Source organism: Bos indicus, chromosome 29 (assembly GCF_029378745.1).
Source record: "Bos indicus isolate NIAB-ARS_2022 breed Sahiwal x Tharparkar chromosome 29, NIAB-ARS_B.indTharparkar_mat_pri_1.0, whole genome shotgun sequence".
NCBI lineage: Eukaryota > Metazoa > Chordata > Mammalia > Artiodactyla > Bovidae > Bos > Bos indicus.
In genome coordinates, this window is record NC_091788.1 from 43580629 (window position 1) to 43603129 (window position 22501).

At 61.8% G+C, this 22501-nt stretch overlaps 1 protein-coding gene and 1 long non-coding RNA gene across 8 annotated transcripts in view; one reads left to right on the forward strand and one right to left on the reverse strand.

The window, feature by feature from the left end:
• On the reverse strand, positions 1 to 18388 carry CDC42BPG (CDC42 binding protein kinase gamma). Of its 7 annotated transcripts, none has more exons than XM_070782517.1 (37): positions 18131 to 18388; positions 15527 to 15618; positions 15355 to 15438; positions 14919 to 15014; positions 14362 to 14510; positions 13774 to 13867; positions 13360 to 13560; positions 12990 to 13235; positions 12571 to 12650; positions 11652 to 11749; positions 11484 to 11564; positions 11094 to 11185; positions 10814 to 10993; positions 10303 to 10395; positions 10040 to 10164; positions 9890 to 9962; positions 9579 to 9685; positions 9378 to 9492; positions 9015 to 9163; positions 8846 to 8934; positions 8519 to 8571; positions 8351 to 8431; positions 8189 to 8248; positions 7792 to 7897; positions 7386 to 7519; positions 7153 to 7292; positions 6971 to 7052; positions 6168 to 6384; positions 5226 to 5288; positions 4506 to 5105; positions 3387 to 3484; positions 3075 to 3159; positions 2849 to 2969; positions 2603 to 2723; positions 2353 to 2476; positions 2146 to 2231; positions 1 to 1210 (listed from the first exon to the last, which is right to left on the reverse strand). In XM_070782517.1, the coding sequence occupies exons 1-37, from the start codon at positions 18288 to 18290 to the stop codon at positions 1154 to 1156; spliced, it is 4632 nt and encodes a 1543-aa protein (XP_070638618.1). In that variant the 5' UTR covers positions 18291 to 18388; the 3' UTR covers positions 1 to 1153. The 7 variants fall into 7 exon arrangements, with proteins under 7 accessions (XP_070638618.1, XP_019809995.2, XP_070638614.1 ...); XM_019954436.2 differs by having other exon boundaries at positions 10300 to 10395; XM_070782513.1 differs by having other exon boundaries at positions 2146 to 2476.
• LOC139180603 (uncharacterized) overlaps positions 17186 to 22501 on the forward strand; it is an 11871-nt gene continuing 6555 nt past the window's right edge. Inside the window, exon 1 of the long non-coding RNA XR_011564842.1 lies at positions 17186 to 17498. This is a non-coding gene — a long non-coding RNA (uncharacterized lncRNA). The remainder of the gene's footprint in view (positions 17499 to 22501) is intronic.

Here is a 22501-nt window from a genome sequence, read left to right on the forward strand (position 1 = left end):
AGCTTACAAAGCTGTTTTTATTGGTTCTTACTGCCTCACAGAGCGTCAGGGTTGATCCCTCCCGGGCATATGGCATTTGAGAAGATAAATACTTATTTTGCCCCCTACTCAACCATAGGGGGACGTTTAATAAAAATAGTAATATAATAAAATAATAATGACTGTGATCAATAATAAAATGCTCCTATGATCCCCTAATACACAGGTGGTTGAAGCTTTGAGAAAAAGGACCCGTCCCCTTTCTGGGAAGGGCCAGAGTGTGCCTGGAGACCCAAAGGGTGCCCACCTCTCACCAAGTAGCCCTTATAAATACCCCCCATCCCACCCCTGGCTGGGAGTTCGCTTCCTCCTGGACGGATTAGATGACTAATGGATGCTAGCTGGCTCTTGGGGCCCCTCCCTCTTCCAGCCCCACTGCCTCCCTGCAGAGAGAAGGGGCCTGGGCCTGTGCTCTCCCAGCTCCCACTCCCTCCAGCCCTCTCCTTTGGCCTCTCTCTTCTCCATTGCTTGTCCTTTACCCTTCTCTCCTTCTCCTTCTCCTCTGGCTGGCTCTCACCTCCTTCCAGTCACTATCCTCTCCTCCTGTACTTCCTTTCCTCCCTTGTGCCTCTCTCACCACCTTCACCGACATCCTCTCTCCTTCTCTACCTTGGCCTCTTGATCAGAGTCTGTCTTTCCTATCCTGCCCCTGAGTGGAGTCTGGGATACGCCCCTACTTGGCCTTGCTGGGCTTTAGTCCACAGCCAAGACCCCAGCTTGCTCCCAGGGGTCCAGCCTTTCTCTGTCCTGCATCCGGACTCTCATAGGCCTCCTGGGGCTTGGCCCTGGAGATGAGAACTTTGGCACAATCACCCCTGGACGATGTGGCAGAGGGGCCCCCCAGAACAGGAGGGGGCCATCCTATTCCTCGTGGCTAGCACAGGTTGGGGTTGCGAGCAGAGGGAAGGGCAGGATGAGGGCTGGGAGTCAGACCCCCACCCCTATCCCGCCCGCAGGGGCCTGGAAACCCAGGCCACGGCTGCCCAGCCCAGACCCTCCCTGAGTCCAATTTCCACATGTCCCGGACCAGCCGGAGTTTGGTATTCCTCAAGTTCTCTGCTCCCTCATGTCTCTCTGGGTCCTGGGACTGGGAGTTGGGTCCTGCCAGAGGACATCAAGGGGAGCTCTCAGATTCAGGGGCTGGGGGGAGGCTCCGGGGTCGTTCTGAGACCTGGAGGGGGAAAGAAACAGAGTCAAGGTTGAAAGAGGAAGGCAGGACTCCTCTCTCACCAGGCCAGCACCTCTCAGAGGCTTTCCCAGGACCCATCCATTCATTCGCTCGTTCTACATTCAATCAACAAATAGCCTTTACTCCAGGCAGAAGACAAACTTGACCCTCGCAATCAAGGACCTCATAGGAAAACTAGAGCACAGCAGGATCGACAAGGACAGGGTGGAGGGAGGAGGGTGCCAGAGGTGGCGCTGGCCCCAAGGAGGCAGTGACCACCTGACCAGGCAGCCAGGTGGCCTTTGGAGAAGGTGATGTCGGTGAAGAGGCTTGAGCTGGCCTGAGTCTTAATCAGGTGGAGGACCGGAAAGGGCATTCCAAGAGGAGCAGGGCGGATGGCAGGGGTAAGGGCCTGGAGGTGTGAGAGAACACGGCAGGTCCCAGGGCTTTGAGTGGCCTGCTGTGGCTGCAGTGGGGGTGGCAGATGGAGACAGAACTGGAGGGTGAGGGGATGACTTCCCAAATCTTAGATCTTCCGGGTCCCCAGCCAGAGTGGACTGCTCCCTCCCCTGACCTCCTGCCAGGCCTGTGCTTAGAATTCCAAGAACTCCCCTTCTGTGGTGCTCTCCTTTTGTTCCAGGCACCGTGCTCAGGTATCTTCACCTCACAAAGGTCTCATAACGATAACCTCATTTTACAGGTAAGACAAGCTCAGGGAGGCTGGGCATGTCACCTGGGGCCACAATGCTGAGACCGTCAGAGCCAAGACAGTCAGGCCTAGGCTGACCTGCTTCCAGGCAGGTGGAACCCACTAAGGGGTTAGACAGAGGGAGTCAGCATCTCTTAGCATCCAAGGCAGGTGTAGGCTCAGCTTGTTCTCTGGCCTCAGGTCCCAGCACGAGACAGAAGGGCCTGACTCTGAGCTGGGGGAGACTCACCTGTATCAGGGAGACTGCAGGGCTCAGAGATCCCTGGGGGCAGGACACAGACTCGCTGGACAGAGATGTCCAAGGCTTCCTCTTCACTGCTCCAGGAGCAGGATGAGCGAGGGGACGAAAATCCAGGGTCAGATTTGAAGCGTCCAAAGGGGGTGGAAACATGGGGGAGGGACGCAGAGGTAGTGGAGGCGGTGAGGCTGTCCTTACTGGGGTCTGCATCTTTAGCGAGGCCGTCACTGCCCATGGAGACTGGGCGCCGCGAGGCCTCGGAGAAGCTGTGGGGCCGCTGCGGGCCAGAGCCGCGGGCACCTCGTCCCTTCACTTCCGCAGCCTGTTAGGGGACAGCGCGAAGGGCTGGGACCGGGTCACACGAACTGCACGTGGCCTGGACGTGCGGAGGTCCAGGGACCCAGGTAAGGAGAGGCTGCTGATGGGCTCCGGAGGACTCATAACTCACCACCGGGGGCAGGTCCCTGGCGCTGGGTCTCCCGTCAGCAGGGCCCACGTGCACCAGGTGGTTGAAGTTGGTGGGTGTTGAGATGAGCTTGGAGCGCACGAAAGGGTCCCTCAGCATCTCCCTACGGGGGTAGGGGAAGGGACGTGCGGGGTAAAGGTGACACCTCTCCAGGAAGGCGAGGCTTGGACTCGCCCCGCCCCCAAAGCGGGAGGCCCCGCCCACCCACCGCCCAGGGCACAGGCGCACCTGCGCTGCTGCTGCAGCTGCTCCTCCGACACGCGGAAGAAGAAGCGGCGCTTGCTCTTGGTGCGGAAGAGCTGGCGCCGGCTGTTGTCCGTGAGGTTGGGGATGTCGAACTCGTCCTTCTCTGCCAGAGAAGCAGAGAGCTTGGCGGTGCTCCCAAGGCCCCACGGCCCCAGTCAGCTGGTGCTCAGGGTCACAACCCCTTCCTCCCACCTCCACACTCCCTCACCTGCCAGCGGGTTCCTGAGGTAGGTCAGACGGACCTTCTCGGTACCAAAGAGGAACAGGGAGCCCTCTGGGTTCAGGGGTCGCACCTGAGGCAGCAGGCGCAGAGGTCACACCATGTTATCCAACCGCACCCCAGTCCAGCCCCAGGGGCCTGGGCAGGCCTCACTTTTTAAATTTTAATTAATTTCACTGCATTGGATCTTAGTTGCAGCATGTGGGATCTAGTTCCCTGACTAGGGATTGAACCCAAGCCTCTTGCACTGGGAGCGCAGAGTCTTAGCTACTGGGTGATCAGGGAAGTCCCCGCACTCACCTTCTTGAGTGGCACGGTCTGGACCCATTCTGCCCTCCTCACATCAAACACATCGATGGCATTTTCGCTGAACACTGTCAGGTAGGGGGCCGCATAACCTGCATAGCCAGGGTGGGACACTGTGCGGTGCAGCCCCAGGCAGGTCAGGCACCTCTCTGGGCTGTATCGTAGGGCACACCCTGTCACAGCACTGTAACTTCCACACCCCACCAAAGGTCCTCCTGGAGACTCTCTGGGTTGCCCCACCCAAGCTCCACGGCAAGTCAGAGATAAGGAACGGGGAGCACTCACTCTAAGCCATGTCAGGCCTGCTTGTATTTTTCCTCCTTTAATTCTCAAACAACTCTAGGCAGGTAATGTTATCGTCCCTAACTTACAGATGACGGAAACCCCAGAGCTAAGTCTCACTTTGTGGTGAGTGGGAGCTGGGAACTGGCCCCGGGCAGTCTGGATCCAACGCCTACACACCGAGTGTCTGTGCTGCACCCAACCCGCAGGCCCCACCCCAGAAGAGCGGCTGTGAAAGGAGCATTGTCCCTCTCTTCCAGCCTGTAGCCCAACACCTCAGCTACCTGTGAACGTTTGAGGCTCCCCTGATGCCGTTCACTCATTCATTCCTCCAAACATTATAGCCCCTGGGGGGTGCTTGCCTGGGCTGCGTGCTGGATGCGATGAAGCACTGCAGACCCCCCATGTACCAAACCAGTCATTGTAATAAGAACGTGCTGAGAGTCAGGGCAGAGATCTGAATGCAGGTGGGGGAGCACAAAGGAGCAAAGGACCGATGGTGCGGGGAGGAGTGTAAAAGCGGTAACGATATTGACAACAATCATGGGGTTCATTATGGAGGGCCCACTAGCTCTAGACCCTGGGGCTGGACTTGCAAACTGAAGAGGCGGCCAGTTACAAAGAGGACAGTAGTTCAGGCAGGGAAAGAGCTTGAATGAAAACAAGGTCCCGTGCAAGAGGAAGATGAAGGAAGATCCCATACAAGCCACCAAGGGTGTGTCAGGCAGGAGGGCACATACTGGCCTCCCAATCCAAACTCAGGAATTTGGGCAGGACCCTGTCTTCCTCTGATACCAGGCCCTACCCAGCCTGGTCCTCCACAGGCCTCACCCCAGCCCGTGGGCACTGCTGGCCACAGCAGCTCTTGCATGCGAGACTTGCGGCCGGCGCTGTCCACGTAGACCCCGGCGGTGGTGAAGAGCAGCAGGAACTCACTGAGGCTGAGCTCCACGGCGCCCAGGGCCTCACCCAGGCCCCCGCGGGACGGGGGCAGCTCCTCAGGCACAAGACCGGCCCCTAGCGCTAAAGGCGCTGCCTCGTTAAGCAGTGGGTAGAGGGCGAAGGTGCCAGCCGCACCCACGCACAGCCGATCGCCCAGGAGCCCCAGGCTCTGCACGGGCGCTGGTGCCTGCAGCTCACGGATGCGGCGCTGCCAGGGCCCTGGACCTGGGCCCAGCTGGTAGCAGAGCACCTGGCGCTTGACCGCCACACAGAGCACGGGGGTGCGGGCCTGCAGGATGCGCCCGGCCGCCAGGGCCTGGCAGCCTCGAGACTCGGGGATCTTGGTGCTGGCTGCCTCCACGTTCTCCAGCTCTGCCAGGGCAAAGAGGCGCACGCTGGGGCCTCGGCCACACAGCGCGACCAGAAGGCCTGCAGCAGGGCTCACGGCCAGCCGCTGCACCCGCCGGCACTCGCCCACCTGGAAGATGTCTGCGGGGTTGGCGAGGGAGAGTGTCACCAGCAGGTGGGTGAGGGGCGCCCGGGGCCCAGCCTCCTCTGTCCCTGGGGGCTGACTCCACCCAAGCCCACCCTGGCCCGGCCGGCGGGTACCGTTACTGTGCAGATGGATCACAAACAGCCCTTCCTCGGTGCCCAGAGCAAGCCGTTCCTGGTCTGGAGGGGGGAGGGAGGGGATCAGGGGTCAGGGGTCAGAAGGCCCATCTAGAGGCGGGAGATTGGGTGGTCTGCCTGCCCCTGCCAAGGACTCAGAGAGGACAGTCCCACTGTTCCTGGACCCTTCTGTCCCTGAGTCCAGACTGGCTCTAATGGGGAAGGGCCACAGGGGCCAGGAGTCAGGATGAGAGGCCTCTCCCACCCTGAGCTGTGGGATCTGGGGATAAGTCACGTCATCTCTCACAGCCTTGGTAAAATGGGGCTGATAATAGTACCTTTCTCACAGAGCTGCTGTGAGGCTGCAAAGAGATGAAGCATCACAGGGTAAGCGTTAAGCTCACAGCCACCTCTGCTCAATAAACGCCCTTGTCCCCTGGCTCCAAGCTGACACAGGGGACTTGGAGGACGCAAGCCCTGTCTCCCGTGGCTCTGTCCTGAGTGACGGCAGGGAGAAGCCCCAGCCCCAGCTGCCGGGGGAGGCCAGGGAGCCTCCTCTCCTGTTCCCCAGCGGTCTGGTTCGGAGGCCCTGCTGTGCACCAGGCTCCTGGGTGAATGTAACAGCCCCACAGTGGATAGTGTGAGGCTCCCCCATCACCAGGCGGCTGCTAACAGCCTGGAGGGGAACCTCCTTTATCTCTTACTAAAGCCTTGGGTCTTTACACTCACTCATGATTCTTATGCAGAAAGGGAGGTGCAGAGAAATGGAGGGATAGAAGCTAGGCACCCCACCCCAGCCCAGGTCCCTCACAACCATGCCCAGAGGAGTGGCGAGGAGGACACGTGTGCAAGAGGGTCCACAGCCCTGGGCTGCAGGGACCGGGCAGTGACAGCGGCCTGAGTGACCGCAGCAGGCCAGCGCCCCCTCCGCATGAGGCTCACCAACGATGGCGGCGCAGAGCGTGTGTGGCAGCAGCGGCAGCCCGTTGTCGTAGGCCTCCTTGAGGGTGTACACGGGCCGGGGCCGGGGCCGCGCGTCCAGCAGCAGCCGTTGCAGCTCGCTCAGCACCTGCAGCCAGCGCTCCCGCTCGCCCTCACTCTCCGCCAGCAGCAGCACGGTGCATGTGGCAGGCGGCACAGTCAGCTGAGAGGCCGTCACCTACGGGCAGAGAGGGGGCACCCAGGCTGGAGGGCAGAGCGCCGGCAGCCAGCTCCCTCTGTCCATCGCTGAGGCCCTGGAGCACCAGGTGGGCCTGCCCAGTGCAATGTCAGGCGCTGGCTGGCAGCAGGTGATAAGCCAAGGCGGGGGGTGGTCAGACAAGCACGGGTACAACCTCAGAGCCTTGGGACCAGTGCCACCGAGAGGGCAGGACAGGGCCTCTCGGGAACACAGGGCGGGGCCCGCTCACCCAGGCTAAGCGTGAGAGACGAACTCCCAGGGGAAGAGACGTTTCTGCTGGAGCCTGGGGGACGAGTGGAGTAACCAGGAGTGTTCAAGGTCAGGGACGGGCAGGGAGCCGGCAGGGCCCTAAACAAGGCCGGGCACAGCCAGCTTCACGTATGGAAAACTCTGCACTGTGGGGTGACGTGTAGCCACACAGACAGGAATGGAGGCTACTGTAGCCATCCACGTGCAGGCGGGCGGGCAGGATGAAGGAGGCAGCCACAGTGATGGAGAAGAGCAGCTGGAGTGGGTCCACCACAGAGGCAGACAGAGGTCTGGCCCATCCCATCCCTGAACTCACCCTAAAGATGCGAGGCAGGTCCTTGGATTGGGCGTGGATAACATCAGGGGCCAGGACAGGGGCGGCTGAGAACTGGGGGTCCCTGGGAGGTTCACGGAGCAGGTCAGAGGTCTGCTGGCCCCAGCCGCCCCCTCGACCCACTTGCCCCCCACCCCTGCCCCAAACCATGGCCTGGCACCCACCTCAGATCCAGAGCCTGCAGGAGGGCCCCGCTGGCCGGGCTGAGCTTCGGGTCTGGGGCATCAAAGAGCAGCAGGCGCGAGTCGCTGAGGGCGGCGAACACTCGCTGCCAGCCCCGACGGACACCCGAGGGCCGTGGCACCTGGGGGAAGGCAGGCAGGCACAGAGTTCCCACTGGGCCCCGGCCGCCTGCCCGCCCACCCGCCCGCTCTCCCCTCCCCCAGCGCCGGCTCACCGACAGGAAGCCCTCGTAGGCGGTGCCCGTGCCCGTTTCGGGGTGCACTCCCAGGGCCGTGTGGAGGAGGGTAGGGGGCACAGGGCAGGGGGGGGCCTGTGGGGCACAAGTCGGGTGACAGAAGTAGCCGCAAACTGTGGGGAAAGGAGGAGCCATGAGGCGGGCGGGGACCGCTGAGGAGCAGAGACCCCGGGCAGCCCCAGCCCAGCGCCCCACAGGCTGTCATGGCCCGGAGCCATCGCCAGTTCCCAGTAAAGAGAGAGAAGAAAAAACTGAGCAGTGGGAAATGTTGATGGGGGTGGGGGGGTGCCTGATGTGGCAGGATGGGGGCTGCTTCCCCTCCCCCCACCCGGGGGCTGTGGCTGGCGCAGGGGAGGATGGTGAGCTGGGGGGCTGAGGGTCTCACCGTCACAGCCCAGGCCCTGGCGGCCCAGGCCCAGCATCAGCGAGGTGCAGCGGAGACACTTAGTGGGGGATGGGAAGCTCCAGGGACGCAGCGTGTGTGAGCCGGGCTGGCGAGGGGGACAGGCCCATTACCCATGTCTGACCCTCACCCAAGGCCCCCGAGCCCCCCGCCTCCCCCAGGCCACCCCGAGATTAAGGCAAGACCACCGAATGAGCCAGGTGGCAGTGTGAACTCAGCGCTCCGAGGGGATCTGGCCGTACTCAAAACTCAGTGCCACCGTCACCATTCCCATCACGGTCTGCCGGCACGGGGTGGGGGGTGGGGGGAACCCCAAGCGGGACCTTGAAAACCCGGCAGAATGGCTCGGTGCCCCTGCCCCGCCCCACCGGGCACTGACCTTTGCAGGGGGACTTTCTGCAGGGGGTGTGGTGGCAGCAGGCGTCCTGGGGAACACAGCCTGCAGGGGAACCGAGCACAGGGAGAGGGTGGGGTCCGGCCCCCCCACCCCCGAGGCCCAGGCCCCCCACCACCCCGCCATGGGTCTCCTGCCTGTGCTCACCCCCAGCCGCAGGCTGCGGCGGCCCTCCGGCCTCAGCTCCAGCGCCTCTCCGGAGGTGCCTGCATCTTTGGCGGAATCCTTCTGGGGAACGGCACGGGGGCGGAATCAAGGCCACTGCCTGTGTCCTTCCCGGGGGTCCTCCCTGGCCAGCCCTGCACCCGTTCTTACCTCTGAGCCCCGGAAGGACAGGAAGGGAATCAGGGAGTTTGAAGGCTTGGTGTCTGCAAACAGAGGGCATGTGTCATGGGGGCCATGGGGTCCCTGTGCCATTAACACCTGTTCCTTACAAACCAGGGGCCAGGGCGGGGCCTCAGTTTCCACCCCAGTAAATGGGGGAGAGACTGCAGGCGGGGAAGGAGCGGGTGGTGGCATACAGCGGGGGCTCAGTAAGCACTAGCTAACAGCGGGTTAGGCAGCAGAGCCAGGCTGATCCCCCTGGTGACCTGGAGAGGAGGTCTTGCTCCGGGACAGACAGGTGTGCGCTTGGCTACTCACCCGGCGGCCCACGCGCCCGCAGCTCCTCCCGCAGGGTCGCCAGCTCCTGCTGCAAGGCCTGGTTCCGCTTCTCGGCCTCCTGCAGACGGCTGGGGAGAACCGCGTGGGTGCTTGCCACAGGCCTCTGCCTGCGTCCTGGGCCCCTCGCCGCGCCGGCCCCTGCCCTCACCTCTCAGCCCGCAGCTGGGCCTCCTGCGCCTGCGTCAGCCGCTCCTGCAGGCCCTGCTTGGCCCGGATCTCGGCCTCCAGCGCTGACTGCAGCTCCAGCCTGGCTGACGCCTCCATCTTCTGCAGCCTCCGTGCCTTCCACTGGTGGTCCTGGTGGCCAGGGGGCATCAACGTGCAACGCCCCCAGGGTCGGGTTGCCGCTGAGGGACCCCAACCCCACACCACCTGGCCAGGCTCAAAGCCCCGCCTCTGCTGAGGGCCGGCGGGAGCTTAGGCAAGTCCCTGATCTTCCGTGAGCTCAGTGTCCCTACCTGCGGAGTGCGGCTCCCAGCACCCCTCCCCTCCGGGTGTTCCCGGGGCTCACCAGCGGCCGGGAAGGGAGAGTCTGGGTGCCCACGTTCCGCAAGGACTCCAGCTCCTCAGCCATCTTGGTGGCCAGGGCCTGCAGGTAGCCTCTTGACACCTTCTCATCATTCACCCTGATCAGGAAGGGGGCTCAGGGTCAGAGGCTACAACCTCAGCGCTGCCCGGGCCCAGCCCCCACCCCCAGTCCCCAGGCACCCACCAGCTGAGGATGTCGGCGATCTGGGCCTCCCAGTTGCTCTCCGTCTCCCGCCGCTCACCTTCCAGCCTTTGCTTGCTCTGCTGTTCCCGCTCCAGCTCTTCCATGAGCTGGGAGGGAAGGAGATTCAAGAGACACAGATGAGCCACGTGGGAAGCGGGGATCAGCCCCCAGCCCTGAGCCTGCCCATGTCCAGCCTGGCTCACCCACCCCATCTGGCCCACATCCCTGGCAGCTGTGCCCACCCACTCAGCTGGCTCCCTGCCTGTTCCCCCATCTCCGGGTCTCTCTGACCCTCCGTCTGCACCGCTCACCCGCTCCTGCTCCTGGCTCAGCCGCCGGTTCTCCTCCTGCAGCCGGCACAGAACCTCCTCCTTGCTGCTCGGCCTGCAGGGGAGAAGGAAGACTCGGTGACCCCCTGGCTCGGCCCCCGCCCTGTCCCCTGCCCCGGCTGCCCAGCTCACCCCTGGCCGTGGGCCTGCTCCAGCTGTGGACGCAGTGCGGCCACCTCCTGCTTCAGCTGTGTCTCCTGGGGCCTGCCACCCTCAGGTGACCCTGTGCCGTTGGTCTCAGAGGCGGTGTGGAAGGTCTAGAGGGTGTGGAGAGGGGTCAGGGCAGGGGTCCAAGATGCCATGACCTAGTCTACCCCTGGGGCCTGGCCCTGACAGACCCTGAATGGGGTCAGGATAAGAGAAATGGCACTGGGGAGAAGGTAAGGCCTCACCACCTTGACCTGGGGAGACGCCTTCTCTGGGCTTCGTTCCCGCTGTCTCTGGAGCTGAGTCACCTCTCGCTTCAGGGCGGCCACCTGAGCTTGCAGCTGGGATGGGGTGCAGAGTCAGCCAATGCTGACCCTGTCCACCCCAACTCTTTTTTTTTTTTTTTTTGGCCGCTCCCCACAGCATGTGGGATCTTAGTTCCCTGACCAGGGATTGAACCTGTGCCCCCTGCATTGGAAGCGTGGTCATAGGCACTGGACCTCCAGGGAAGTCCCTGTCCACCCTAACTCTTGACTTTGCTCCAGATTCTCGGGCTTTGCTGGCCGCAGCAGGAGTAGAAGGGGTAGACCCCTGCCCACCCTACCTGCTCCCTTGTTCAGGCCTCGGCCAGCCACAGTGGGCATGCAAGGCATTTGATGTTCCCAGCACCTCAAACCAAGCTCCCCAGGCTTCCTCCCGCCACATCAGGCGTCATGAGGGCAGGGCGCTGTTGCTGTCCCCACCCACACCATCATTCACCCTGCTCTGGGCATCGTGGGCTTCCTCCAGCTGGGAGTTCAGGGCTTGGGTCTGGTTGGCCATGGCCGCCTCTCTCTCCTGGGCCTCCTGCAGCTTCCGGAGCAGCTCCTCCTGCCGCCCCTTGGCCTCACGAAGTTCCCGCGCCTGTGCCTGCTGCCCCGCCCGAGCCTCGGCCAGCTCCTGGGGTCCAGGTGGGCGAGGGGAAGGCCAGCCAGAAGTTAGGGCATGGTCCTCCTTAGCACCCAGCCCTGGGCCACTCACCCATCTCACCACACCCCACCTGGAGGAGCTGGTCTCTCTCCTGCCGCAGGTCACTGTCCTGGCCCAGGCTGCCAGCCGGACACCCGTCTGCCTTGCTGTCCCCCAGCGTCTCTGCCAGGAATTGTCACTGAGACCTGCACGTACAGCCTCAGCCAGGAGCTCTACCTGCAGTGTCTCACGGAACCCTCACCCCAGCTTGGTTCGGGGCAGGGGGGCAGGGGGTGGATCTTCTCAGCCCATTTTCTACACACAGACTCAGAGATTTTAAGATATTTCCTTAAGATCACACAGCACGTACAGACCCAGGGACAGGACTGGAACCCAGGTTGGACTCAGGTGTGCTGGGAAACCAGCTCAGCCCCCAAGGTGAGGGGAGAGGGGAAGAGACGAGGTGCTGGGGGCAGGGTACCTGATAGCCTGTCCTGTAGAGTCTGCATTTCCTTCCGCAGCTGCTCCAGCTCCCGATGGTCCGAGGGGGTCTGCAGAGCCTCTGCAGTGTGGGGACACCCGTAACATTGAGGAGCTTGTCCTGCGGCAGGGCAAACCCACCCTGCCCAGGCCCTGATGGCACCTGTACCTTGGAGCTTCCGGCTCAGCTCCAGCTTCTCCTGCTCCAGACAGCGGAGCTTCCGCTCCAGGGGAGCCAACTGCTCAGAGCTGCTCTCAGGGCCAGGACTGGGGAAAGCAGAGCAACACAAGTTGGCAGAGAACCATCCCCCAGCCTCCTCCATCTTTCTGCATCCAACATTGATTCATCTAAGAAATGCCCACTGCGCACCAGCTCTGTACCCAAGTCTGGGCTCTGGGCTGGGAAGAGAGACAGAGGAGACCACACCTTGCCCTTAGGAGGCCCCAGGCAGGTACCATGGGTGGCAGCCAGGACAATGGTTCCAGAGTCCCCTGGGCCCTGGTTCCACAGCCCTGGCCCTTATTGTGTGTGTGACCTTGAACAATAACCTAATGTATCAAGGTCTCAGTTTCCCCACCGGAAAAGGGAGGTGACGCTAGGGGCTCTTGCAAGAGCTGTCAAGAGAACTCAGTGGTATGGGCCCAGGACATAGGGAGCACTCTATGAATAAGGGTCAGAGGCATCTGCTTACACTTCACAGTTCCCACTCCCCCAGGGCCTCGCTGCAGTCTCAGGCCAGCCTTACAAGTGGAACTGGGCTGAGAGCATCTACCCATTTTACAGAGGTACAAAGTGAGGCTCAGGGAGCAGCACTAGATCTCTGGATCTAAGTCCACTACACACCCAACCTGCCATGGAGGGTCCCATGAGGAACAAATACTGGGGCAGAACCCATAGGGGTCATGGCCTCACCAGGACCTTGAGGACATGAAGGGTTGTCCTACTGGGGGCTCAGAGCACACTTCCCGAGCATCTGTCTCATGTGGATACAGGTGGGGCATTCAGTCACTTTCCCGGGGTCCTGATGGGCTGCGCTCCCAGTGTTTTCCAGGCCAGGCAGCCCTCCAGGTGTATGAGGACTACTCACCTGCCTGAGGTGTAGGTGAAGCCCACGAATGGCAGGTGGTGGCCTAAGAAGGTCCCATGGGAGGGTGGCGGCAGGGTTCCCTGCAGAAAGTGGGGAAGGAGAGTCAGAGTAAGAAGTACAGCTCCAGGTGGAGGTTCGAGACCCAGGAGCCCTCAAAAGACTACAACTCCCACAAGTCTTTGAGGTTCTGGCTGCACAGGTGCTGCTGGGAGTCTTCTTATAGGATGTCTGGATGACAGGATGACACTTGTGGTCAAAGATCCTTCACTTGGCACAATCCACTTCAGTGCAGGTGAACCAGCCCAGGTGAACCGTAACTCCCATGGGCCTCCCATCCCCAGCCCAGCAACTGCTTTGGGGAACTTTGCGGGGCAGGGGAGGGTCCCGCAGCCACTGCTGCTGTGGGTCCCTCCACTCACTGGATGGTTGAGGGTGTCGTCGTCCACATCGAAGTTGGAGGTGTCCATGGGCCCGCGCAGCTCGGGGATGTAGGGGGCAGTGCTGGTCGCCAGCCTCTCCCAGTCCACGCCTTCAAAGAAGGGGTGGTTCCGGAAGTCGTCCAGCCCTCTGCGGCCCATACGCTCCTCCTGGCGGCACAGCAGCTGGCGGATCAGGTCTTGGGCGCTGGCTGGCACGTCGGGCACGTCGGGGAACTGCAGGTGGTCCTGAGGTCCCGGGGGACGGGTGCAGGTGAGTGTCTGGAATCCTACCCCCACCCAGGGCATCTCCAACCTCACAGCCTCAGGAGTCCCACGGCCCGCCCAGAATCCCAGGGCCTGGCAGCCAGACCTCGTGGTTCATGATCTTGCCGTAGGTTTCCACCAGAGATTCAGCATAGAAGGGCGTCTCCCCGAAGAGCAGCTCATAGGCACAGACCCCCAGGGACCACCAGTCGCACTGTGGGCCGTAGTGGCCCTTGCCCTCCTCCATGGCCTGCAGGATCTCAGGGGAGATGTAGTCGGGTGTCCCCACCGCCACCGATGAGTCCACCTGTGGGTGGCGCCACAGAGACGGCCTCGCATTTGGGCCCAGCTCCCCCATTCCCCAGGGCTGGACGGGCCCAGTGCCCCGACCTGGGTCCTAGGCTTAGCCCTTCCTTCCCCTGGGAGTCTAATGCCGCTCACATCAGGCCTGGTGCCTCCTGCTCCCCTGGGAGCTCTCCCAGCCGGGTGTCCTCTGTCCCACGTTGGGTGGGGTTCTTACCATGCCACTGTTGTTGAGACGTAGGCAGGAGCCAAAGTCGGCCAAGCGGATGTGCCCGTTCATGTCCAGCAGGATATTGTCTGGCTTGACATCCCTGGGGGAGGGCAGTTAGAGTGATCTGTGAGTGTGGATATGCATTTAGGTACATACCTGGGTGTGTGAGTGCATGCGTGTGCACACACCAATGTGTGTATGCTCACACTTTGTTCCTGCATGTGCTGGCGTGTGAAGAGGGGAAGGATGGTGGTCAGGCCTCCTGGCTCCCAAGAAGGAAGAAGGTGGTTAAGTTGGGAGAAGGACCCTTAGAGGCAGCTGAGTGTGCCGTGGGGGACACAGGAGCCAGACTCCCCCAGTGTCACCCACTGGCCGAGTCACCGCGAGCCAGGTGCTTACCCGTGCTAAGCCCTGACTTGCTCATCTATAAAATGGGACGATGGTAGCTCCCATGACACAACTTTTGGGGTGGGAAGAGTCACAGGTTCTCTGCATACGAAGCACCCAGCACAGGATTTGGCACATATATGCTCAGCTGTCCTCAGAGCTGTCAAGAGAGGCTGGCAAAGACAGCAGGGGCTTTGGGGGCCCCACCTGTGGACATAGCCCAACTGATGCAGCGAGTGGATGGCCAGCACCATCTCAGCCAGGTAGAACTGGGCCAGCTCGGGCGGGAGGCGGTCTTCAAAGCGGCTCAGCAGAGTGAGGAGGTCCCCTCCAGCGTAGTAATCCATCACCAGGTACTAGATGGTGGTGGGTTGGGGGCAAGAATCAGATAGGGGGGCACCTGTCTCCCGCACACCTCACAGGGGTCCCGCAGGGCTCTGGAAAGGCAGGGCCGTGTCTCCCAGCAGCTCTGGGGCAGCCAGCTCTCAGCCAAGGCTCAGGCAAGAGGCTCCAGGCCTGAGCTGGTGGGGAGTGGAAGTTTCTTGGACCCAGGAGGAGGGGTCTATCTCTCCTTGGACCAGAGCTTCTGGCCCCCAGGGATGGCATCACTGACTCAATGGACATGAGTCTGAGCAGACCCCAGGAGCTAGTGAAGGACAGGGAAGCCTGGCGTGCTGCAGTCCATGGGGTTGCAAAGATTCGAACACAACTGAGTCAGTGAACCACCACCACCACCCCTCCTCCAGCTTTCTGGGCATCCTCACCAGATACTCCTCATCTTGGAAAGCATAATGCAGAGCGGTCACCCAGCGGCTGTCCCCCTTCACCAGAACATCCCGCTCCTCCCGGAAACAGGCCGTCTGTAACAGTTTGGGGAAACAGGGGGTGGGGGGGTTGGGATCAGAGCCCAGGAACCCCACCTTGCCAGTTCAGGGGATGGAGGAAGACTCAGTAAGGCTAGGAATGGGGATCAAGGTCGCCTGTGTTAGCCTGAGCCTCAGTGTTATCATAAGAAAAATAGAACAACCCTCCTTTTACTAAGAAAGGCTTCTTGTGCGGAAGGGATGGGAGGAACCCATGCTGCTGGGGGTGGATCCTCTGCCTGTTTGGCAGCCATGCCCGGCCACTCCCCCTGCAGGTCTCAGAGGCCTGTAGACTCCCCCTGCAGGGACCCCAAGTTCCCCCGGACCCAACACTGACCTCGGCCCGCTTCAGCATCTCCCACTTGTGCAGCATTTTCATGGCAAAAATCTGCCCACTGTCCCTCTGCCTCACCACAGCAACCTGAGGCCACAGAGAGCACCAGGGTTACGCCGGTCTGGGGGCAAACACCTTTTCCTCCCCCCTACCAACTCAAGGGCCATCTGCTCACCTCCCCGAAGGCCCCTCGGCCGATCACTTTCAAGATCTCAAAGTCGTCTCTCTGCAGCCGCAGCTCTTTCACCTTTGCTACGAAGGGACTGACTGAGGGACAGAGAGTGGGGCTCAGAGAGCCTGTGTGGAGGGCCCCGGCTCCATCTCACCTGCCCTCCCACGAGGCCAGGGCAGGGATGACCTCCCCAGCGATGGCCTCTGGCCAGGGGGTTGACAGGAGCTGCAGCCCATTCAGCCATGATCAGGAAGCACAGAAGGTGCGGTGCTGGCTCTGCTGACCACCTGGCCCCTGGATCTCCCTGAATCCATGGTTCCCAGGTGGCATCTGTCCCAGGGGCTGATGGGATTTGTAGTCCTCCCCTGCCTGGGGGCTGATCCTGACAGGCCAGGTCACCCTGGAATGATGGGGATACCATTCCCACCCCCAGCCTGCAGTCCTTGGCCCCTGAGCAGGACCAGGCCAGAGCCTGTCTTGGGAAACTGGACTGGCAACATTCCTTGTCCCTGGAGAGGCTTCTATGCCACCAAGGAGCTGTGGGTCCCTTGTAGGCACAGAAGTACCTGGGTGGAGTGAGGCCTGGGGCTGCCCTGGAGGGCAGGTAGGGCACGATTCTGCGGGGCTCTGGGAAGGCAGGCTCTGTGCTCCCCGAGAGGGGCCTCCTTGGTCCAGAGGTACAGAGAGGTCTGCCTGGGTTCACACAAGACTCAACAACAGGGCCAAGACACCTTTTCTGGCACCTGATGCTGGCACCTGAGGGCGTGAGCACTCGGGATTTCCTCCAGGCCTGAGAAGCCCTATGACTCTGAACCCTGCCTCCCTCTCTGGACAAGGCCTGTACCTGGCCAAGCACCTCCTCCTTACCGCCCCAGACACTCCCCGAAAGGACATCTCCAGCCACTCCCTGGCCCTTCCCAGGCCTGGAGGAGCCCCGTGCCTGGGGGAGGAAATTGGGGCCTGGAGACTTAGGGAGGTGAGGGGGAGCAGCTGGGGTCAAGGGCGCTACGGTCTAGGCTCCCTGCCTCAGTTTCCCTCTGCCAGCAGGTACACTCCCTGCCAGCTGGGCAGGTCTGTGGGCGGGACAGAGAGCTGCTCCACAGGTTTATCAGGCAGAACCCCCGCAGCAGGGGTGGTGTGGAAACCTCATTACAGAAATAAATTGTCTCTTTCCTGGGTCTGTGTGTGTAGCTGGGGAGGAGCAGCTGCAGGCCTCCAAGGGGGAACCTGAGGTGGGGGCAGCTACCCATCGACCAGATGGGAGCCGAAGCCTGGGGCCCAGAGCCAGGAGGACCCAGGCCCCCAAGACAGGCTGCCCAGTCCCCTCGCCACGCTGCAGGGATGGGGGCTTTGGGCGGGAGCAGGGACAAGTTGAGGCAGGAGCAGAGTGAGTCACCGCCCTGCGAGTCACCTCAGGAGATGTCAACAGACAAGCCCCCACGCCAGGGTCCACGGCGAAGGTGTCAGAGGTGGGCAGGGAGGAGCACGTGGGCATCACGGGGGTGATGACAACACGGTCAGACACACACACACACACACGGTGCAGGAGTCCCGGGGGGAGAGGCGGGCAGCACAGCCAAAGGCCCTCTGACCGCCCTCCGCCTAGAGGAAGGCCTGGGGCACGTCTCACAGGCCCCCAACCGTGCCAGGCCTGCCCAGAGCTCAGGCATACCAGGAATGCTAGTCGCCTACTGGGCAAACACTCACCTCACCCCACCCTTCGAGCCAGGCCCCGGTGGCCTTCCCCCATGGCCCCACCAGGTGTAACTAGACAGCCCTGGGGGCTGGCACTGGCTTCAGGGTCATCTGAGGCCAGCCACTCCTGGTGACTCAGGTGAGTCAACCCCAGGAAGGGTGCAGACCCACCTCCAGACTGGCCCCCTTCCCCAGCCTGGGGCACAGCCCTCAGGAGGCCTGGTCAGCCGCTTGCCCACAAAGGGTGCCTGGGCCCAGTCTTGGATGGTCCTGTGTGTGGGTAAGTGTAAGAGTGTGTGTGTGTGTGTGTGTGTGTGTGTGTGTGTGGTGGGAGTGGGGGATGCTACAGAGCTGTGAGTGAATGTAGACAAGTGTGTATCAGAGCCAGCGTGGGTGGGGTGGTCGGCAGGGCTCCCTGGGTCCCTCCAGGAGCTGAACGTGTGTCTCAGTGTGTCCGTGGAAGGTGGGAGCCAGAGAAAACGTACGTGTCAGTGAGTCCCGTGCACAAGGGTCTCCATGTGAGAGTGCGTTCTCACGGGTCCTGAGGTGACTGTGTGAGCGTGTGTTGTGTACATGTGTCTGGAGTCTCCACCTGGCACCAAGTTTCTGTGTGTCTGTGTGTGATGTGTGTGGGGCCCACGTGCTAGGTTCTGGGAGTGGGAACGAGTGTGTGGGTGAATCTGAATGGCGGTGAAGTACGCAGGTGAAGGAAAGGGCCGGGGTGGGGGTCCGGTGGCATGTATCAGGGCCAACGCAGGTCATCTAGGATGGGGTGGGGGCGCCTGAGAGAGTGCGGCTCCTTACAGGAGGGTCTGCGAGCAGGGAGCACGGAGGCAGAGGCTCCCTTCGGGGTGTCCCTCTGTGCACCTCCCACCCACCCCCGCCCCCCACGGTCCCGCCCGGGCCACTCACCCCAGCTCAGGAACTGCGCCACATTGCGCTCCCGCCGCAGGGGGGCGCTGCTGAGCTCGTGGTGCAGCCCGAGCAGCAGATCCAGGAGGCCGTCGAGCCCCGGGCCGCCGCCGGCCTCGCCCCGCGCCAGCCTCTCCAGCGCGCGCAGCCGCCGCTCCATGGCTGCGGCCGGAGCCCCGAGCCCGGGCTAGAGTCGGGCCGCTTGCATGCCCGCCCGTCGGTCCGTCCGTCGATCAGTCCGCGGGTCGGTCCGCGAGTCCTCCCCCCACCCTCCCGCCCTCCCCGCTGTCACCGTCCTCCGCTGCCGCCCGCGCGCCCTCACCTGGACGCCGCTCCCCACCCTCCGCCCCGCCCCCCGACGGACGGGCAGGTGTGCCCGGGCCAATGGGAGACGGGACTGGAGGTGAAGGTGGGAGGGCGGAGGCGCGCGGGGGCGGGGCCAGCTCCCGGCCAGGAAGTGGGGGGGCGGGCCCCGAAGAGTAACTCCTGGGCGGGGCGGAGCAAGGAGAGGGGTAGGGGAGGGGTAGGGGAGGGGTAGGGGAGGGGTGGGGGGTCCCATCACATCCCGGACGGGAACCCGGTCCTCTCGCGGCCCCAGCCCCAGCCTCCCCAGGGCCCTCGCCGGCGCCTGTCCTACTAGGTGGGGGATGCCCAGGGCACTGCAGCTCCCCTCGCCCCCTGGGGCAGGGGCAGCCTCTCCGGAGAGCCTGCCCTCTCAGCGAGGGGAGAGGGGCTGGGGACGCCTGCGGCCCCGAAGCCGGATGGGAGTTGTAGTCCGCTCCCTCCCTGGGATACCGGCCTCTTGGCATACCCCCCCCACCCCCTGGCTAGTTTCTGATTTCATTTTGTTTGTATCGTAACGGCCGACCTGGGAGACGGGTAGGTGAGGCAAGGATGCTTCCACCCATTTGGCAGATGACGCACAGGCTTGGGAAAGACGAAAGTGAATTGAGGGACTGAGGGGTGAGGAAGCCCCAAAGCTAGATCCTGGAGTGGAGTTGGCCTGGTAATGTTACCATAGCTTTTTAAGCTTGGGCGGCCCGCCTGGAACGTGAGGACGAGGGCCAAGGAGAGGTCGAGGCTGGGCCGGAGGAGGTGGGAGAGGGGAGGGTCGGACTGTCCGGGGATATTTCTGACTTCTGCCCAGCTGCCTCCAGCTGGGCTGGGCTAGACGCCATGGGGACATGGGGCTGTCCAAGAGGAGGGATCAAGGGGTGGGGCATTTTAGTGGCTTCAGACAACAAATTCTTCCTTTAAAAGATCTCTTTGGAGATTTGCCTGCCTCCTCGGTTTCTCCGTGTTGAGCGGGGAGCCGCTCTGTGAAGGTCTGTGGAGCTGGACTGAACATCCCCGGTAGCACACAGAGGGGGTTCCTTCGCAGTCTCCCATTTGCTCTGCTCAGAGACCTGCCCTGGGGCAGGGCCAAGGTCTGTGCAATGCTCTGTCTCTCCCAAGTCAGTCAGGTGGGGGAAGGGAAGCCAGGATTCAAACCCAAATCTGGGGATGCTGTCATTGCCTCTGTGTCTCCTGGGACGGGGCAGGAGACAAGGATCGGAGGCCGTGTTGAGCACTCCCGGCTCTTACCTAAAGCGGGCTAGGCTTCCTTAAAGGCCAGGGCCTGGGAAGGGCTCCCAGGAAGGGTTTTCACCCTCTGTAGCCACAGGGGGGAGCCAGAGACCAGAGGAGGGCCCCGTGCTCAGGACAGGACCACGTTCCATTTCCTGGGGAGTAAGACATGATGCTGGGAAAGATTGAAGGTGGGAGGAGAAGGGGATGATGGCATCACCAACTCGATGGACATGAGTTTGAGTAAGATCTGGGAGTTGGTGATGGACAGGGAAGCCTGGCGTGCTGCAGTCCATGGGGTCGCAAAGAGGTGGGCACGACTGAGTGACTGAACTGAACACACAGGGTGAGGGTCCTGGGTGGAAGAAGGGCCATTCCTCCTCTGACCCCATTTGGACACCTTGATCTCCGCACCCCGACTATGGCCCCCAGGGTCAGCACTTAAGGACCAGCCTGAGGTGAGGCCTCTGGGTCTAGCTCACTCCCTCTGTGACCTTTAGCCTCTCTGAAAGCCAAGTTCTCAAACAAGTCCATCCCCCAGCACTTCAGACTCCATCCCCACAGTACAGCAGAGGGAAAAACTGAGCCCCAGACAGCAAAAACTGAGTTCTGCTGGGGTCTTCATGGGGACTGGCACTGGGGACTCCCTGCCCATCAGGTACATGGTTCTATTTGGCCCTGTATTTGCTTTTTTGTCACATCCTTGTTTCAAGCTTCAGTTTCCTTGTCCATGAAAGGGGGTCAGGTCTGACTCTGTCCATTCCTTTGCAGTTTTAAGGCCAGAATGCCCCTCAGGACCCATTCCGTGTCTGAACCCCTCTTCTGGCCTCGACAAGCAGCCAGTCCTCCCTTGCTGTCAGAAACAGCTCTGGCACATGGGCCTACTTTGCCCAGCAGATCTGTTCTCTGACCCTGTGTGTGGCAAGGACGCTGGCCCAGCAGGTGGGTGCTCCATAGAGGTGGGAGTCTGAGCAGGAGTCCTCTGCCATCTCCGACACTCTGGTCACTGCCTCCTGTAGGGCCACCTGTTCCCCACATAACCTCTCTCCCCTCTGAGTGCCCTTGGCATCGGAGTGCTGGCATTAGCTCTCATTCAGCCCCGGGGGCAGCAGACCTTGCATTCCTATGGTGCTTCTTAGCATTTCAAAGTGAATGTAGATCTGTTATCTTCACTAGGGCCCTGCCAGAGGAGGGAGTTAGTAATGCCCTCCCTCATTAACAGATTGCTATCTTGAGGCTGGGGAGGTGAGTGGCGGCTGGTGCTCCTTACCCAGGTACCAGGCCTAAGCCAGTGTCTGGCAGCAGAAGGGCAGTGTGTGGCACTCAGACTCTGGGGACAGGGGACAGGAAAGGCCAGCCTGCACTGGACTTGATGCGTGTAGGCTTCTGAGAAGGGTCTTAAATGGTTAGAAAAGGAAACTGTCAGTTTAATGACCCTCGCCTGGCAGAAGGGACGGTTCGGATAAGGGAGGGCCCCAAGAGGACGAAGGCAAAGCCCAGTGCAAACGAGTGGCAGGGAACCCCGGTTTTCTGATCCCCACAGAGCATAGCCCTCTGGGTCTGGGAGGGGCCCAGACACAAGGCAGGCTTCTGGCTCACATCCGCACCCACTTTTTAGGCCTCCCGACCCTGATCTGTGGCACCCTTTTCCCCAAGGCCAAGGTCCAGCTTGGTGACTGAGATAAGCCTCTCCCAGCCCTACTCCCAGAAGCGCCTCTCAGCAGATGCCCCGCAGGTAACTAGAATGGCAAGCTACCCCTGCCCTTGGCCGCACCGGAAGTGCAGCGCCCTCTCCTGGCCCAGGAGCCAGAGAACAAGGAGGGGCAGCCTTGGGATCCTGTAGCCCTGCCTACTGTTGAGTGATTTCCGTCTCTCTTGAGTCTCCATCTCTGTGCACTGCAGAGAACGGCTCCAGCTCAGGTATGGGCGGCCAGTGGTACTGGGAGCGCCCTCCAGTGGTGGCTGGGGCTTGTCTCTCTAGGACAAACCTGTTTGGAGGGTTGGGAGCTCATGTAGAGTTTCACAGCTGCTCAGAACTTGAGTTTTACTTAAATGTGTGTATTCCTGGTGGTCCAGTGGTTAGGACTCCGGGCTTTCACTGACGATGGCACAAGTTTAATCCCTGGTCGCGGAACTAAGATCCCACAAGCCTCCACGCACCACCGCACCTCCCCCGCCATGCCCCCCTTGGAAAAAAAAGTGTGTTTGCTAGGGTGCCTTGGAGGGAGGGGCTGATGCAGACAGTGGGGTTGAGGGTCCCCAGTCCACAAGCAAGTCCTTGGCAGCCTCACAGGCCCACTCCCCCACCCACCCCAGCACAACAGGGGTGTATCCTTTGAAACGTCCACACTCCAAATGGGTGGACATATGGTGATTTCATCATCCTGGCTTTTCTTCCAAAAACCTTCTCTGTGCTGCTCCTACACGCCACAGGGGCTCCCACGCCCCTCAGCCACAGCGGCTGCAGCCCCATGTGGTTTTCTAATTATCAATCCTTCTGGGCGCACAGGAAGCCAGGCCCAAGCCCCCTCGGCCACCACCCCCTCTGGCCCTTGGACGCCACCGAGTCTGGGAGCTGCTTCAGGGAAGGGTGGGTCCTGCCTGCTTTGTTCTGGGAATTGGGTGGGGTGTTGGGCTCCTTGCACCCTCACTCCCACCCTCATCAGCCTCCCCAAGGTGCTCAGGAAAGGCGGCCACTCAAGTTAGGTATCCGTGGGCCCTGCCTCTGGGAAGCAAGGGTCACTGTCTGCCTTCAGCGCCTGAAGAAACAGACTTGGGAGAGGACAGATGAGCCCCAGCAAGTGG

Bases quoted from the DNA above. Each gene is read 5' to 3' on its own strand.
- CDC42BPG (XM_070782512.1), bottom strand. From the start codon at position 18,290: ATGGAGCGGCGGCTGCGCGCGCTGGAGAGGCTGGCGCGGGGCGAGGCC. The intron at 9,686-9,889 runs GTGAGCGGTGCA...CTTCCCTCCCAG, and splicing joins TGAGCCAGGAGCAGGAGCGG to CTCATGGAAGAGCTGGAGCG. The intron at 1,211-2,145 runs GTGAGTCTCCCC...TTCCCCCTCCAG, and splicing joins CTGCAGTCTCCCTGATACAG to GTCTCAGAACGACCCCGGAG.